The following is a 16,800-nucleotide window of genomic DNA, read 5'->3' on the forward strand; positions in this document are numbered from 1 at the left end:
GTGATCACGGACACCGACTAGAAAGGCTGGAGACAATCTGGTACAAGAGACCAGGACATGCTGCTCCCGGCTGTCGTTGAAGGTTCCTGAATTTATCTTATTGTGAGCAGATACTGTGTACTTTATTAAAAAAGAAAAGAAGTAGCAATCTGTGCTCCTTAACGTGACATTTTGTGAGGGTGTTGAATGGATCTGGTTGCTCAGAGTTTGTTTAATCCTGCCTTTCCTAGGCCTTGGAGATGGCTACTACCTTTACAAGTAATTTTCTGCAAGCTTATTAGTTGATTGTGAAGGTCAGACATGGCAAATTGTCACATTATCTTGGGTGTAGTCATTATTGTCCTGAAACTCCTTTGAAGTCCAGAGACCCAGGATGATCTGCCCAGTGTAACTGAGCAGATTTGTGAGCTTGGATCTAAGTTACTTTCTCTTTTTCAGGGTCTGAGTAAAAAAGTTGGGGTATCTTCCTCTATCCTGCAAGGCCTTTGGATCTCCTACAGTACTGAAGGTCTTTCAATGGCTTTGGCATCTCTGAGAAATCTCTACACCCCGAACATAAAGGTACTGGAGGAGGGGGACGAGAACTGGGGGCTTCAGACCTCACACAAGAAGCTCCAGCAATGGGCAGTGACCATGCAGAGTATTCACTGGAGCCAAGTCCAGTGTCCTGGGCAGCCTGAGCAGTTTGCTGGGTGTTTATCCTGAGCTGAGGAGAGGCCTTCAGTCCACTTGAGATTTTTTTACCATTTGGGGTGGTTCCTCAACTCTGCTACTTTGACCAGGGATCTCCTTTTCCTTGCAATGAGCAAATAGTGAGTTTGTGCCTGTGCAAAATGGGATTTTTCCTTCCCGAAGATGTGGAATGCGACAACTGATGTTGGAACTTGACAGCTCATGTAAAGGGCTCTGGCTTAGATAGGCATGAACTCTGAGGTAACAGCAAATCCAACAGCATGTGCTCATGTGCTGGTTCAGGCACTTCTTTTACAGTGGTAATATGAATGTATTGACTTAAGTGAGCCCATCTCTACAGCAGAAAGGATTTCAGACAAGAGATACAGGTTTGGAATTGTTTTCTGACATGGAAGGATGGTTGTCCCAGGTCCTTCCCACCCAGGCAAGATGGGCTCAGTGTCTGTCCCCATGTCCTTTCCTTGTCACTCTCCAGCATCAGGTAGAGCCTTTTCCACTGGTGCCGAGTGCAGAGGGAGCCACGCAGTGGGGCAGCCAAACCAGCCCTAGAGAGGGATCCCATGGGAAGGATGCTGAGTACAGCTCTCTACAGCTGTGTTTTGATTCCCCATGCCTGCCATGTCCCCAGCTGCTGCAGTGGGGCTGGAGTGTCTTTGCTCCGAAACAAAGGGTGGCTGCAGCCTTCAGACCACTTCCTAGCCACTTGGGGAATGATTAAACTGCTCCATCTACTTAAAATGGGACCATCTATTGGGCAAATGTTTTTACTCAGCATTTTATGTCCTTTGCTGTTTGTTTGGAGATGTGCCCAGGGCCCTGGTTTATGTTTCAGTGTTGCCCTTACGATAAACTCCTGTCTCTCCATAAAGCTCAGCCAACAGCTCTCCTTCCCTGCGCAGGTCAGTCGCTTGCTGATTTTAGGAGGTGCAAACGTGAATTACCGGACGGAAGTTCTGAACAATGCCCCCATCCTGTGTGTCCAATCTCACCTGGGGTACGTGGAGATGGTGGCTTTGCTGTTGGAGTTTGGGGCCAACGTTGATGCTGCTTCGGAGAGTGGCCTGACCCCGCTGGGCTACGCGGCCGCCGCTGGGTTCCTGAGCATTGTGGTGCTGCTGTGCAAGAAACGGGCCAAGGTGAAGTAGCCACATTGCTCAAAAGCTGATCTAAACTGTTCCACATCTGTTCAAGGCTGGGTAGGAGCTGCAGGCAGGACATGGAACACTGGCTAGGGAGCATCCTCCAGCAGATGAAGCCAGGAGGCTGCTTTTGGTGTTGTTTTTTCTGCTAAAACACAGTGGGTTTAAAAGTCCTACACTGACACCAACTCCTGAGAGGCAGTAATTGGTGTCTGGAATTCAGGTCTGAGGTAGGAGCTGCCTAGTGACGCTGCACTGGTGACCTGCACAAGATTGCTGGAGAACTCCTTGAACCTCACAAGGTTAAAATGGCAACACTGCTTTTCCAGCACAAAACATTCTTTAAATATCTCCCCGAGACACATTTTCCAAAAATTTCCATCAACTTGTCCTAGAAAAATCCCCTTTGTTTAGCTTTGTGATGAGTGTTCGGAGTTTTAATTGTATATAATAAGACAAGTTGAAATACTTCGTTGAAGAAGAAAATTGTGCTGATTTTTGAAGTGGAGCCTCCTGGAAACAATTTGTGGTTTCTCTGTATGTTTAATTTCAGTTCAAAAGGCAAAATATGGGTTTGTGTAGTTTTGGTACGGATGTCAGGATGACTGAGAGACTGTTTAGATCTTGCTGGGTTGTGTTGTCTGTAATAATGCGAGAACAGTATGAAGGAAAAAAGGAATTTTGCTTTTGTTGGATATTTTGAGAGAGTTTAGTGACAGAAGTCCTGCCACTCATAGTTTTCCTTGAATATCCCTAACAGTACTGAGGAAATACCCCCAAAACACAGCTCGGTGTAGTTTGAAGACTGAGATATTGGCAGAAAACTGCAATATTGATTACTGCAGTAGTTGAGAAAGGAGAAATATTGACATATTATTAATGTGAATGTGTTACAGTATATGAAATATTTCTCATATGTGTTATACTACTGTAATTTAGTGGTCAGGCCCTGGCATGGGTCAGCTAGAGAAGCTGGGGTTGCCCCATCCCTGGAAGTGTCCAAGGCCAGGTTGGATGGAACCTGGAGCAACCTGGGACAGTGGGAGGTGTCCCTGCCCATGGCAGTGGAGTGGAATGAGCTGGTGTTTAAGATTCCTTCCAACCCAGACCATTCTGTGATTCTATGAATTAATATTAGTAAAATACGTTATATGATAATTATTTATTATTTTTATGGCAAATAGTACATTGTAGAGCACAGAAGGGGTTAACCAGCAGGACAATGATAATTGACCTGCCTTTCTTGTGTTCTTCAAGTTCCTGCTACTGGGATAGCATCTAGAAATCCTACCTGATGTATTCAGGCATCAAGTGGAAACCATGCCCCAAAATACAACCAAATAAGTTCCTCCAGAGCTGTCAAGCACTGTCTCTATTTTCTATTGACTGTGCCTGCACTGAGTTCACGTTACGGTGTCTGACTGCAGGCTGAGGCACTTCTGGGACTCTCAAAAGAGCTGATACCTGGACAACAAGCTGGTTTTCCTTTTGTAGATTTGGCTAAAGGAGATGATACCAGTGTGATTTCCAACGCACAAGAACATTTGAATGCTGGACTTCAGGACACAAAGGAAAAAATATTTTTGTAGTCTTTTAGTCTGAAGAAAACTGAAGAAACCTAAAAAAAGTAATGATAGCTTCCCCAAAGCAAACATTTGTGGCCAAGATGATGCCGGAGCCTGGGACATTGCTTTGGAAATGTTTGTTTTCTGGTCATGGAAGTGATCGTTTACTAGAAAAATGCGCATTTTGCACATGTGGCATTATTTTGAAATTGGGATTGGAAACTCTGAAGAGGCAAAGATTTTTTGCGCATGATTTGGTTTAACTGTATTTTGTCATCTCTTTTCAAGGTGGATCATTTGGACAAAAATGGACAGTGCGCCCTGGTCCACGCCGCTCTCAGGGGACACTTGGAGGTGGTGAAGTTCTTGATCCAGTGTGACTGGAGCATGGCTGGGCAGCAGCAGGGAGTGTTCAAGAAGAGCCACGCAATCCAGCAGGCCCTGATCGCCGCTGCCAGCATGGGCTACACCGAGGTAGGGCCTACCCTGCTTCTGTGGGGAGGGTAACCAGGGGTCGAGCCTTTCCTGCCCACTCACAAAGAGCATCTGGAGGTGGAGTCCAGAGTACTTCTGTCCTGCTCTTCCTCCCCATCCCATCCCAGTGTTCACCGATCCCTTGGCAAACCCTGTGGTCTGGGCAGGTGTCCAGGAGAGGAAACATAACAAGCCTTTAAGTTGTCAGAATAAACTTACGGAATAAACTTTTAAGCAGGGGTAATAAGGTGGATGAACAGCACATTGCCTACACCACTCCTCCAGCGTGGATGGGGAGTGTGAGAACACGTAACTTTGGACTGTGTGTCGGGGAGAGCTTCCTCCTGCCATCCTGACAAAGATTTCTGATGGGGAAAATTATGTATAGAATAATTTAGGTTGGAAAAGACCTATAAGGTCATTGAGTCCAACCCAGTGCCAAGCCCACCACTGCCACTAGTCCCCTCCGCAGAGCCCCAGCGACCAATGGCAGCCCCTGTTCCTTCTCCTTTCCTTGAGAATGGGTTTCTTTCCTACCAAATACCTCCTCTCAGCCTCACCTCCTCCAGGAGATGCATCCGCTGCACACACCAGGTCATCTCCAACAGAGCAGACACAGTCCCACAGGGAACTGACCCTGCCAAGTCTCATCACGTGCCGTCATATCAAGACATTTGGTTGGGGTTTTTTGCTTGTACAGGGCAGCAGGTTCAGTGATTAATCTCAGGAAGAATATATCCTTGATCTCAGGGTGCCAGGCAGAGACTGTTCCCTTCCCTCTGTGTATTCCGAGCAGCTCGTGTGACGGTGTCAGCAGTTCCTGTGTAACACATTCAAGTTCATGATCTGACACATCGTTTTGTTTTAGATCGTCTCCTACCTGCTCGATCTTCCAGAAAAAGATGAAGAAGAGGTGGAGAGAGCACAGATCAACAGCTTTGACAGCCTTTGGGGAGAGACAGGTGATTTCTGTAGAAGTTGCAGCTTCTTTGTGCATGTTTGTGTTTGTATTCACGGCCTCTCAGTCCCCTGGTGCATCCCTGATCCCTGGCATTGTTCTGATGAGGGATCAGTTCCTCTGTTTTGATTCCAGGTGATTTACAGGTGTCAGCATGAGGCTTGCACTCAGCTTAAGTAAATCAGAAGTTTAGGTTTTGAAAATCCTGAGCTACTGCAGCTCCTGGCTCTTCTCAGGAGCATGAGACATGGGGCATTCTGACCAGTCACTGATTTCTCTGAAACATGAGATGGACGTGCAATTCTGTGGTTTCTCTCTTGATAGTGGGCATATTTATCCAAAGCATCTCCTTGTTTCTCTCTCCACCTCCCCATTACATGCAGCACTGTGATTGTTAAAGTATCCATTGATTTTCTGAAAACTCCTCATTATTTAAGCAGAGGTAGTTAAAAAAATATTCTTTTGTGCAGTATTGCATTTCTGCATTGATAGGTACAACACAGAATCCATTCTTTCCTGACTTCTCACAGGAAAAAAAAGGACAGCTTTAAATCCACCCCTTTAAATCCACTAAAATCTCTCTTTTTTGAGACATTCCAACTTGGAGTTGTTAGCTTTTAACTGCAACAACCTCATAAATATTATCTTTTGCCATTTGTACTCAACTCACTTATCCATTTGCATCACTGGTGATGTTCCTGTCAGGTTAATACACCCAGGTAATGTTCCTGTCTGGGGAATGGAGCATGGATTGTGATTCTGTCAGCTTTGCTTAGAAATGACACGATCCAAGGGGACGAGGGCTGGCTGGGGTGTGGCTCAGCCTTTGCTCAGGTTGTTTCTGATTTGGAGGAGGCGGGGGGGGGGAGCAGGGTTGTATTTTGTGCTCATTTGTACCTGTATCTTTGAAAGTGTGGCCTTATTAGAGCCATGTGACGAATGGAGTCTATCAGAGGGCATTGTCCTGAGCTCTAAAGGACAAAGCTTGAGGGATGAGGTATCCTGGGAAGGAGCCTGGCTGTGCTGCTCTGGGCCACTCGCAGGGCACTGGGGAAAGAGCCAGTTCTGCACCCATGGGAATGTAACAGCAGCAAGGGCATCAGGCCATTATTAGACAAAATAGAGGCAACAATAAATAAGCAATTTCAAAGTGTCCCTGGGGTGTCATGGGAGAAAAAAGAAATTGGCTGTGGAATTAGCCCAGTGAAATGACTGAGCATTGGTGATGGGACAGCAGCTTTGTACCAGTGACTCACAGTGTGAGTCACTGTGGCCAGTCCTCAAATGGATTTTCCAAAAGGGTCTCTGGTGTTTGGGTCACAAGGACTGTCTTGTAAATAAAACAGTGATCAATCCCATCAGAGTGTGATCAAAAGCCACTGAGATGTCTCCCTGCAAAGTAACCTCATGGACAGCATCAGGCACTACAGATATCCCTTCCCTTCCCGTCCCGTCCTGTCATGTCCTGGGTAGCCCTGACATTCCCAACCTGCCTGTTTCCATCTCTGTTGTCCCACACCTCTGCCTCCAAAAATCCCAAAAGATGGACTAACTGGGTGTCTGAGAGTTTCTCTGTCAGAGGGGGGTTTCTGAGTAACTGGGACAGCTGGGAATTGTGTGACAAATCACACACAATTAGGGAGCCATGTCAAAGGAATATCCACTTACACCATTAAAATTGGTAGTAGGTAAGATGGGAAAATGAGCAAAAATGAGCCAGCCACCACACTGAGCAGCCTTTTGTCTACATGAAACAAGTGTGTAACTTCATATGGAACTCAAGACTCTCTTTCACATAATTGTATTATTTTCTCAAAAGTAAATAGAGAGTTTAAATAAATTTGGAGAGAAATGCAGGTTTCCACCTAAAAATAGCAATCTGCTCTAAAAATCTGAATCCTGGCTTGTATGGGTTTTGATACTTGTTACTCATATGTCTCATCTTCCACAGAGCAGAGTCGAGTGCCTGGCTCGATGATATCAGCCTGATGTCATCCAAATGGCAGTGCCAAGTGACATCATAAGTTTAGGAACTGCTGACAGCACGCTATAGCCAACTCCAGATGGAGTATTTCCCCCTGGGACAAAACTAATATCAAAACCCAGCAGAAAAGTCTCTGAGTCACTTATGCTATCTCCATCAGAGCTGGAGGTGCAAAAAACATCTCCGGCAAGCTGTTTGTCTTGCTGCCAGGCTGTGAAACAGATACATGTGCTGGATAGGAGCAATTTAATGATTCCTTCTCCAGATAAAGTTGTTTTTTCCACAAGAAAACACAGCAGCAGAAGCAGAATATGCTGTTGCAGATCCCTGGTGTAGGAGGCCATGGCTTGACGTTGCTTGCTGACGGAGATGGGCACATCCACACCTGAACCCAGTCTCAGGCTCTGTTAGAGCTGTTTTGAGAAACACAGCAGCTGTTGTGTGGTGTTTATGCCAAGACTTGGTTACTGCACGGTGAGTTGTTCTTCTGGCACTACATCCTCATGGAAAAGCTGCAAAATGAACATTCCTGTTTACCAGCCCAGGATCCTGGTTGCTGCTCCTTGGCTGGGCTCAGTGGACTCACCTTGGTTGTGCTGGGCCATGAGAGCTCTCCAGCAGACAGTAAAACTTCAAACCAGCCCATTTCCATCCTCCATAGTTCCTCCTGGAGGAGCAAGGTCTGGCTGCTCAGTAGCACAGGAGCTTTTGAGCTTCCCTTGAGCTGGAGCTGCAAAGGACAGGCTGGAGCCACATACCCACACCAGCTGATTGGACCCTGAGGAACAGAGCAGCAGAAGGATGTGTCAGTGCAGGCAGAAGGGACTGCAAGGGGGAGTGGAGATAATCATGGATCGTTTCAGTAAAGTTTTCTCCAAAGAACATTTCCTAACAAACACCAAACTCTAGAGTGATTTACAATATTTTCATTGTTGCAAACATAAGTAATTTTGATGTAAAATACCTCAAATTAACCTGCAACATTTCAAGTGCAGGCAGGTTTAGAAATAGAACCCAGCAGCCCTGCATGCCCATCCCTCTGCCTCCTTCTATATTTGTAGCTTACGTTTAAAACCCACATGGATCTGATTATAGATTTTGCAGAATGTTCTGCTTGTGGCAGCAAAATGATTTTTCTTTTAACTCTTGGTGTCTCTCAACCCCAAGAGAAGAAAATTCAGCCACAATGTGGAAGAGAATTGAGAATTAATTAAATCCCCCAACATTAACAGTGGTGCAATTGGAAAGCCATCAACACCTTGTAATCAGCCAACCCACAGAAATGTACTTCAAAGAAAAAACAAGCGACATCAGTCAGAAATAGACTCCCACCTTCTGCTCCAACTCCTACCAGAAGCAGCAGAGCGTGGAGCCAGTGGAGCTGTGCTGAAGTGCACAGAAAGTTAGGGAGAGGGAGGAACCAGAAAGTCTAAAATTAATACTGAAACAAGTCACCAGCAGGTCCTGAACTTGGAGCTATTTTCAGATTGAATGTGTGTTCTCTAACTCAACCACACTTCTGAGTTATCAGAGCACATTTTGTCAGGGAAAGAGCTCTCAGGTGTTGCTTCTACCCACCTGTAGTATCATGAGCACACGAAAATGAAAGATATTTTTGGGTTTGCACCAAGACCCTGGCTGGTAGGATCAGCCCTGGCCGGAAACAAAGCCCAGAAATAGTGTTCTTCTTGGAAAACAGGTGAACAAATCCATCCTATTTTGCTTTCCAATTGTTTCCCTGGTTTCAAAGATCTACAGGGTGAAGTGGGATATGGAAAATAAAAGTCCTCCATCTGGATTACACTGCTCTGTACTTATTTGGGCAAAGGAAAGCCACAAATGTGACTGACATCAGTGGCTGGCGGGATCTGTCAGTGCCTCCTGCTTGATCCCTCACTTGCTCCCTTGTAGTCATGGTGAGATGGGGCAAGGACAAGTTGCTGAAGGTCTTGTCAAGTACCTGAAGACCTGTGTTTTGTCTGGATATTGTGCCCCTACTCAGACACATTCGGCCTCACAGCCTATGGCTTTGGCAGTAGGGAAAACAGTAATGGATTCATGATCACATCTCTTTACAGCCAAACCTGAACCTCAGTCACACTTTTAACCTCAGTCACATTTGAACCTCAGACACCCCTTGAACCTCAGTCACACATGCCTGTAGATTATTTTATACTTCTTGTGGTTCTCATCCTGTTTCACTGACTTGCAGAAAACAATAAAATCTGATTGTCCTAAACAGCCTTTTTCCGTGACATTATGCAAACTTTTCATGGAAGAGTTGACCTTTGAGGTGACTAAAATGACAGGAGTTGAAACTGTACCAATCCAGCCCATTTTCTTTGTTCACTTTGCCTACCATGAGATAGGTTTGGCATTTCAGGCCCCATCACTTTGGTATCCAGCAGAAAGACCCAGCTCTGGGTAGGAGAACACTCCCCTGAGCATGTGGCTCTTCCCTTGACTGCTCTCCTCTGTCGTGCAGCTCTGACGGCGGCCGCAGGGCGCGGGAAGCTGGAGGTGTGCAGGCTGCTCCTGGAGCAGGGCGCCGCGGTGGCACAGCCCAACCGCCGGGGCGTTGTCCCGCTCTTCAGCGCCGTCAGACAGGGCCACTGGCAGGTGAGTGGGGTCCTGGGCCCTGGGATGGCCACAGATGTTGGGTCAGGCCATCCCTTCTGTCCTGCTGGAATACGCATGGAGAAGACAAGCCCCAGCTCTTTTGGGGAATGATCAGAGCGAAAAGAAGGGATACTGATGCTTCAATCGCCCCAAGTTCTGGCTGGCTACAGACAGCTTTGCTTAAGTCCTGTGTTATCATAGAAGCATGGAATGGTTTGGGTTGGAGATCTTAAAAGACCACCTAATTCCATCCCCCTGCCGTGGGCAGGGACACCTTCCACTATCCCAGATTGCTCCAAGCCCCATGGCCCTGGACACTTCCAGGGATGGGGCAGCCACAGCTGCTCTGGTTATCTCACCATTTGAGAAGCAAATGGGATGCGTATGACTTAGAAGAACATTTTTCCTGTCCTTATACCTCTCTTCCTTCTCATAATCCCTAATCATCCATCAGCAATCCCAGAGGGCACCATGCCTGGAGGGGTGAGAGTTTTCAGAATGTGGGATCTGCTCTGCTCTCCCTTGGTTCTGGCATCTTCTTAGCTGGGTTGCCATGTGTAACCTGTGTCCTGGCTTGGTGTGTTGCAGATCGTGGATCTCCTGCTCACGCACGGTGCTGATGTGAACATGGCAGACAAGCAGGGCCGGACACCCCTGATGATGGCTGCATCTGAGGGACACCTGGGCACTGTGGAGTTTCTGCTTGCACAAGGTTAGAGCACGTGTTGGGAGGTGTTGGGGACCAGCCATGGCACATCCCACCACACCAGCTCCAGCTCAGCTGCAGTTCGTGATGTCAGGGTGTGGATTGTAATCCCACAGCTGGGAGAGCACCATGTCCAGCTCATTGGACAACGAGGCTGGAATAGTCATAGCCTTAATCTTGACTGGCGGTTGTGTTACCTGCTTGGTGCTCTCTGCCTCAAAACCACGCATCTGAGTTAGCAAATAAAATAACCACAGATGCTTTGAGCAGTGGTTTAAGAATGTGCCCTTGAACCACGCTGAGAACTTTCCCTGTAGACAAAAATGAACACAAGATGCGATTGAACCGTCGGCATCGCTGCGGGAGGGCAGCCAGGCAAGAGCTGGGGACACGTGGTAACACTTCCATTTTTAGCTCTCATATTGTTACCCACATTTTTGACACCAGCACCAACAGGAGGGTAAGGCCCCAGCACAGACAAGGATTTGGTGAATTTGCTGAAAATAAATCAGCCTGCTCTGTACCCACAGCTTCCTCTGTGCTCAGTCCTTTCAGTGATGACTCTCTTTCACTGAGGGTTACTCAGCCAACAGGAACATGGGTCAGTTTTGCTCATTCTTGCTGTACCTGCTTGAGGTGAGTTGGAACAATTTGCTGCCTGTGAAAACACAATCAGTTCTGATTACTGCTGTTCCTTAGAGGCTTCTTTGTCTTTTATTTTGGACAAATAGCCAATGTTGGTTTGGTTGGGTATTTTTTTTTTTCCTAGAAATAGCACTGTTGTGTTGTTATTTGATACTTTTATTCCAGGTAAGATCCCTCTTTGGGAAAGGATATTTCCTTCATCTCGTAACTGCCTATGTCTGACCTCTTAGCCGAAGAGTGAGACACTTGAATATTTTATGTAATAGTTGTTAAGAACATTTTTTCTCTGTAAAATCTACAAGAACAAGTTTCTCATTCCCATCTGTCTGTTCTGAGCCACAGCCAGTGGGATCCTTGCTGCTCAGTGCTGTAACCTGCACAGGGATGTGACAAAGATCAGTTTGAGCTTTTTAGGAATTAATTCCATTAGTTCTTTTCTGGTCTTCTGTTGTTTTTAAATCTCAAATTAACACTCTCCATCTTCGAGATTAAATGTGGCCCCTTTTTCAGCTTGACTAATAAATCTGTGTTTAAAGGCTTAAAATAAGGTGGGTTTTTTGTCCCCAAACTTGAGAACTGTGCATGCTGCTTGAGACTAACTCATTCAGAGGAGGTTGAAAATACAAGATAATCTGGGCTGTGGGATCATCAGCAAATGCACATAATGTTTCTTTGGCTCTTTGGACACTCTTTGAGAGCCCAAAAAGTCAAAAATAAGAAAATTTTTACTTTAAGAGGTCCATTCTTCTAAATATCATAATAAATTGCACTGCAAAGACTGTAACACGTGGTCCTGAAAAGTTAACTCAAGCCTGGGCAGAGTGCAATGATACACAGTGCATTTAATTAAAATGGCTTTGACAATCCTGCTCAAGGTTTCATTAAAATCAAAGTGTGTGAATCATAAGCCATAAGCATTAGTTAGTGTGTTGCAAAGCAAATCTCATTTGACTGTACTTGATTAATGCAGTCAGCGTTTGTAAACACATTTTATTAGCAAAGTTGCGGTCATCAATCAATTTGAAACCCAAAATTTCAGAGTTACCTGTGGCTTAACACCCAGAAATAATGGGGGTGTGAACAGGGAATTAGTAAACTTCCCTGGTGGCAGCTCTGCTAAAGCTGATATTTATACAGATCTGTGTGACACAAAGCAAAATAATTCCTCGTGCTCGTTCCATTTGGAGGGAGCTTGATTCTGAATCTCATTTTCCTGCAAAAATCAATGCCTTGGTGTTTTTCTTGAGCATCATCTCTTGGGGGTTACCCTGCCTGGGCACTGCAGCTTTGGGTGCATCCTCTGTTCAGAATCCATCCAACATCCTGGCCACTCCCTGCAGCTTTTTGGTGCTCCACGTGTCAATCTTTTCTTTTTGACTTAAGTGGGCTCATTGTGCCTGATGGATCATTAAATCACCAGGCTAGATGGAAGCAAGAAATATTTTATGATTAGAGTTGCGAGGCCCTGGCACAGGTTGCCCAGAGTTGCTCTGACTGGCTCTGGATCCCTGGAAATGTTCCAGGCCAGGTTGGATGGGGCTTGGAGCAACCTCATGTAGTGGAAGGTGTCCCTGCCCATGGCAGGAGAGTGGAACTGGGTGGTGTTTAAAGTCCATTTCAACCCAAGTCATTCCATAAGAAACACTTGCAGTTAGTTTTTTTAGGGAAGGAGCAGCTCTCCCAGCCCTTCCCAGAAGCAAACTGGGTTTACCCAGATGGAATCCTTCCCGCTGCAGGATGGATCAATCCCATGAGATCACCTTAAGCCACTTGCCCTTAAAACCATCCGTTTGTTTCCTGTCTGACTGCCTCAATGCTGAATAAGTCAGAGATCCCTGAAGGATGGAGGATGCCTTTGGAGTCAAGCAGAGGCTGTACTGGGAGCCAGAGCTGCCTCTGGAGCTCAGTGTTCCCATGAAGGTTATGCCCAGCCTGCCTTCAAGCAGCCTCTTGGCATTACTGTTGTCTGCTTGCTTAGACCTTCAGCTGGCTCTGCTGCAGGGGTACCCTGGGGTCTGTCCGTGTCACCCTGTGGTGTGGAGTGTCTCTTCCACTGGAATGGAAATGAGTGGGAAGGTTGAGTGATGACATGGCTTTCCAGGCTTCCCTCTTACTGCAGGAACTTTCTCACCTGCTCCAGAAGAGTCAGAGGGAAAGTATAAGAGAAGACTTTCATGCTTTGAATGCAAAGCTGGTTCAAGTAAGCAGGAATGAAACGAGGCTTTATCCTGAGCAAAATTTGGGCTTGGGTCAGCTCAGGATCATCTGGAGGGGCTTTCCCAGAGCTTCAGAATGGCTCCTGGGTGCAGTGTGGGCAACGTGAGAGAAGGCTGGCAATGTGTTGAGGTGCTGGAGAGTGTCCAAAGAAGAAAACAGAGCTGGGGAAGGATCTGGAGCACAAGAAGTGGCTGAGGGAGCTGAGGGGGCTCAGCCTGGAGAAAAGGAGGCTCAGGGGGGACCTTCTTGCTCTCCACAACTCCCTGCCAGGAGGGTGCAGGCAGCTGGGGGATTGGGCTCTGCTCTCAGGGAACAAGGGACTAGAGGAAACAGCCTCAAGTTGCTGTAGGGGAGGTTTAGGGGAGGGATAATTTCTTCACTAAAAGGGTTGTTCAGCCCTGGCACAGGCTGCTGAGGGCAGTTGTGGAGTCCCCCTCCCTGGAGGGATTTAAAGGATTTAAAGATGTGGCACTTGGAGACGTGGTTAGTGGAGGGCTTGGCAGTGCTGGGGGAACAGTTGGATCCAATGGTCTTAAAGGTCTTTTCCAACCAGACTCAGTCTGTGATTCTGTGTGGTCATCCCTTGAGCCTGTGTCTTGCAGTCTGTGTCCCACCTTGGCATTCCTGCTTGCCCCAGACGCTGTTTGCCACCTCCCCCACTGACACTCCACGCTGTGGTGAGAGCTCTGGACGGAGGTTCCTGAACACACCTGGAGCAAACATCCCCGTGCTGTGCTCCTCCACAAACAGCTTGTGCCAGCGGGGAGACCTCTTAGTCTGCTCTCAGCTGGGCAACCTGTGCCGGCCAGGGATATGTCAGCTGGGATGAACAGGAATGTTCAGGAAATTCACATCACTCCCCCACTTGCTGAGCATTCTAGAGGCAGGGAGTCTCATGCCGGGAGGTTTAGAGTTTGCCTCCAGGAGAAAAGCACTGCAGCAGCAATTCATCCCAGCTGCTGGCAGGAGCATCCCACAGGTAGCTGCAGCTCCTCGGAGGAGCAGAGCTGATACAGATCATCTCTGCACACTCCAGAGCCAGAGACCTGGCTGTGCCATGGCAACAGGAGTTCTCTTCACGCCATGAAGAGGAGTGTTCACTTAAAGCTGCTGTTCAGCTCTCATATCTGCATCCATATGCCGTGTGGAGCAATACTGACCCGCTGGTATAGCAGCGCCATTTCCTCATCCAAGAAAATATCAGGTCCCCCTCTCCTTGGCTTGCAGTTGGCAGTAGTGTATCCCACAACGTTGTATTTATATTGGGTAGAGTTCAGGGAGAAATACTGCTGGAAATGGTGTACTTTTGGGTAAAGGGGAGGGGAGTGAAGAAGGGAAAATATGTGCTTTTTTAGGAGAACTGAGCTGAATTGACTTAATTCCCATGGTGACCTGCTGAAACAGCAAAATGGTCTTCATCTCTGACTCACACAGGCTGGAATGGGGCTGGATTAAAAAAAAAAAGCAGTTAAAAAGATGATGTCTCAGATGGGGGAAGTCAGATCCACTGTGCTGCTCAGATGTTTGCCAGGAAAGCTCGCAGAGGTAGGCGTGAAAAAGTTTGCAGCTTGGTGTGAATCAACTCGTTTGCCACAGTTCCCATCAGTGTATTTGAAGTTGCCACGAGGGTGGGATCTGTGGTGGGAGAAATGTTAATAAAGGAATTAATAGTTGTGTACAGAGCTCTCTGAAAACAAGCATCCTTGCTGAGCAGAGGGTTTGTGGTAAACGGTGCTAAACAACGGAGAGCTGTGAACTGCTGCTTGTTCTTTCAGGTGCCTCTATTTCTCTGATGGACAAAGAGGGCTTGACATCCCTCAGCTGGGCCTGCCTGAAGGGCCACCTGCCCGTGGTGCGTTCCCTGGTGGAGAGCGGAGCTGCCACAGACCACGCGGACAAGAACGGCCGCACGCCACTGGACCTGGCAGCGTTCTACGGCGATGCTGAGGTGGTGAGTGGCCTGTGATACGCCCAGAGGAAATGGGCAGTTGGTGTAAAAGCCATAAAATCATACAGTTCAGCTTGACGTAGCAATAAACACGTGGAGTCCTGGCCCTCCATATGGGAAGGTGCTTCCATAGAAGCTGATCAGAGAATCCCAGAATAGTTTGAGTTGGAAGGGAACTTAAGGACCATCTCATTCCACCCCGTGCCACAGGCAAGGACACCTTCCACTATCCCAGGTTGCTCCAAGCCCTGTCCAGCCTGGCCTTGAACACTTCAATGGATGGGACAGCCACAACTTTTCTGGGCACCCTGTGCCAGGGATTCTCCACCACTGCAGGGAAGGATTTCTTCCTCATACCCAGTCAAAACCTACTATTGGGCTTCTCATTGCAGGTTCAGTTCCTGGTGGACCATGGGGCCATGATCGAGCACGTTGACTACAGTGGGATGCGGCCCCTCGACAGAGCAGTGGGCTGCCGCAACACCTCGGTTGTTGTCACCCTCCTGAAGAAAGGAGCAAAGATAGGTAGGGACAGGGGAGCACTGCCATCGGCTCTGCGCTCAGGCAGGACTCAAACAGTGGGGCTGGCATCTTAAAAAATACAAGTATAACCCAGGGGCAGCCTCAGTCCCAGCCGCTGCTTCGCACTCTGAAAGCAGATGGCGAGTCAGGACTACTTGGTTCTCTTTAGTAAAATGGGGAGTTTATTTTTTTTCCTGTCTTATTACTTAGCAAAAGTTAATCAATAAACAACTGTTTCTTTGGCAAGGTCTTTCCTCTGGTAATGCTTTTTCTATCTTTACTAGTCTGAGTTGCCAAGTGTACTCTGTCCATGCCTTGCTGTGAGCTGCTGCGTTCACTTGCTCTGTGTATGCTTCCAGACCTCAGTGTACCTGCACTGCACCACACAGCTGCTCACGTTACGTTTTCCTGTGAAAGGGGATTTTGCTGGTGCATTGGCTTCCTCGCTGCCTGCCTCTCACAGCTGCTTTTTTCTTTTCTTTTTTTTTTCACCTTCATCCATTTTTTTCCCCCTCTCTCCTACAACTTTTTGTTTTCTCCTTTCTTTGAAGGTTGTCAGACGTTACCGAGTCGCCCACGAGGTATATCTCATTGCTGTCAGCATCAGCTTCGATCTGATAGCTTTGTCAGCCTTGCTTTCTCCTGTTTGATTTAGCCTGCATGCGTCCCCAACACCTCTAATCTTTTAATTTACCTCACCTTCAAATAATTTTTTTAATGACTGTTGCAGAGAATAACTTGAACTCAAAAACTAACCTCCTTCCCCCAGAACGTACTGAATCTACTTATAGAATATTGTTGACTTATTCTCACCCACACTAATGAGTTGTCCTCAAATTTTTGCCACCCCTTCCCTCCCAGTATTACTCCTTGAGATACGAGCTGGCTCTGCAGGGTGGCCCCTGTGCAGAGCCAGAGCATCCCCAGCCCAACGATGCCTTCAGCACCAGCAGCACTTAGACACGACCTTTCCTTTGTCATTTTTTTCTGCCTGAATGGATTTTCTACTCTAGTCTTTCACGTCTTGTGAAGCTGGAAATCACAAAGCACTTAACCACAAACCACCTATCAACAGTCAAACTGCAGATTTCCTAGTACACTTCCATAGATTTGAATTCAGAAATGTTTTTATATAACCACTCTGATTTTTCCTTTAAATACAGTTTGCTTCCCCCATCTCAGCCTGTTCCACATTCAGCACTGCCCTCTTGTGGAAATGGCTCCATCCTTTCCCAGACCATTGGGATTAGCCTTAATGACTGCAAAGGAAAACCACTGCAATGGGGATGATGTTAATTTAGGTGCCAGAGGAATTGTCAGCTCGATCCTT

At 47.1% G+C, this 16,800-nt stretch overlaps 1 protein-coding gene across 11 annotated transcripts in view; it reads left to right on the forward strand.

Moving 5' to 3' along the window:
• The window catches only part of TANC2 (tetratricopeptide repeat, ankyrin repeat and coiled-coil containing 2), a 196,021-nt gene that overhangs the window by 165,781 nt on the left and 13,440 nt on the right, over window positions 1-16,800 (forward strand). For 9 of the 11 annotated variants that reach the window (XM_042049071.1, XM_042048993.1, XM_042049277.1 and 6 more), the window contains 9 exons: window positions 439-561; window positions 1,593-1,829; window positions 3,686-3,871; window positions 4,740-4,833; window positions 9,299-9,432; window positions 10,021-10,144; window positions 14,776-14,951; window positions 15,341-15,473; window positions 16,022-16,051. In XM_042049071.1, coding sequence (XP_041905005.1) covers window positions 439-561; window positions 1,593-1,829; window positions 3,686-3,871; window positions 4,740-4,833; window positions 9,299-9,432; window positions 10,021-10,144; window positions 14,776-14,951; window positions 15,341-15,473; window positions 16,022-16,051 — 1,237 coding nt within the window. The remainder of the gene's footprint in view (window positions 1-438; window positions 562-1,592; window positions 1,830-3,685; window positions 3,872-4,739; window positions 4,834-9,298; window positions 9,433-10,020; window positions 10,145-14,775; window positions 14,952-15,340; window positions 15,474-16,021; window positions 16,052-16,800) is intronic. The other 2 variants (XM_042049142.1, XM_042049512.1) reach the window with 1 other exon arrangement.

Source organism: Corvus kubaryi, unplaced genomic scaffold (genome assembly GCF_017639235.1).
Source record: "Corvus kubaryi isolate FWS band 111438036 unplaced genomic scaffold, C.kubaryi_AGA036_p1.0 123, whole genome shotgun sequence".
Taxonomy (NCBI): domain Eukaryota; kingdom Metazoa; phylum Chordata; class Aves; order Passeriformes; family Corvidae; genus Corvus; species Corvus kubaryi.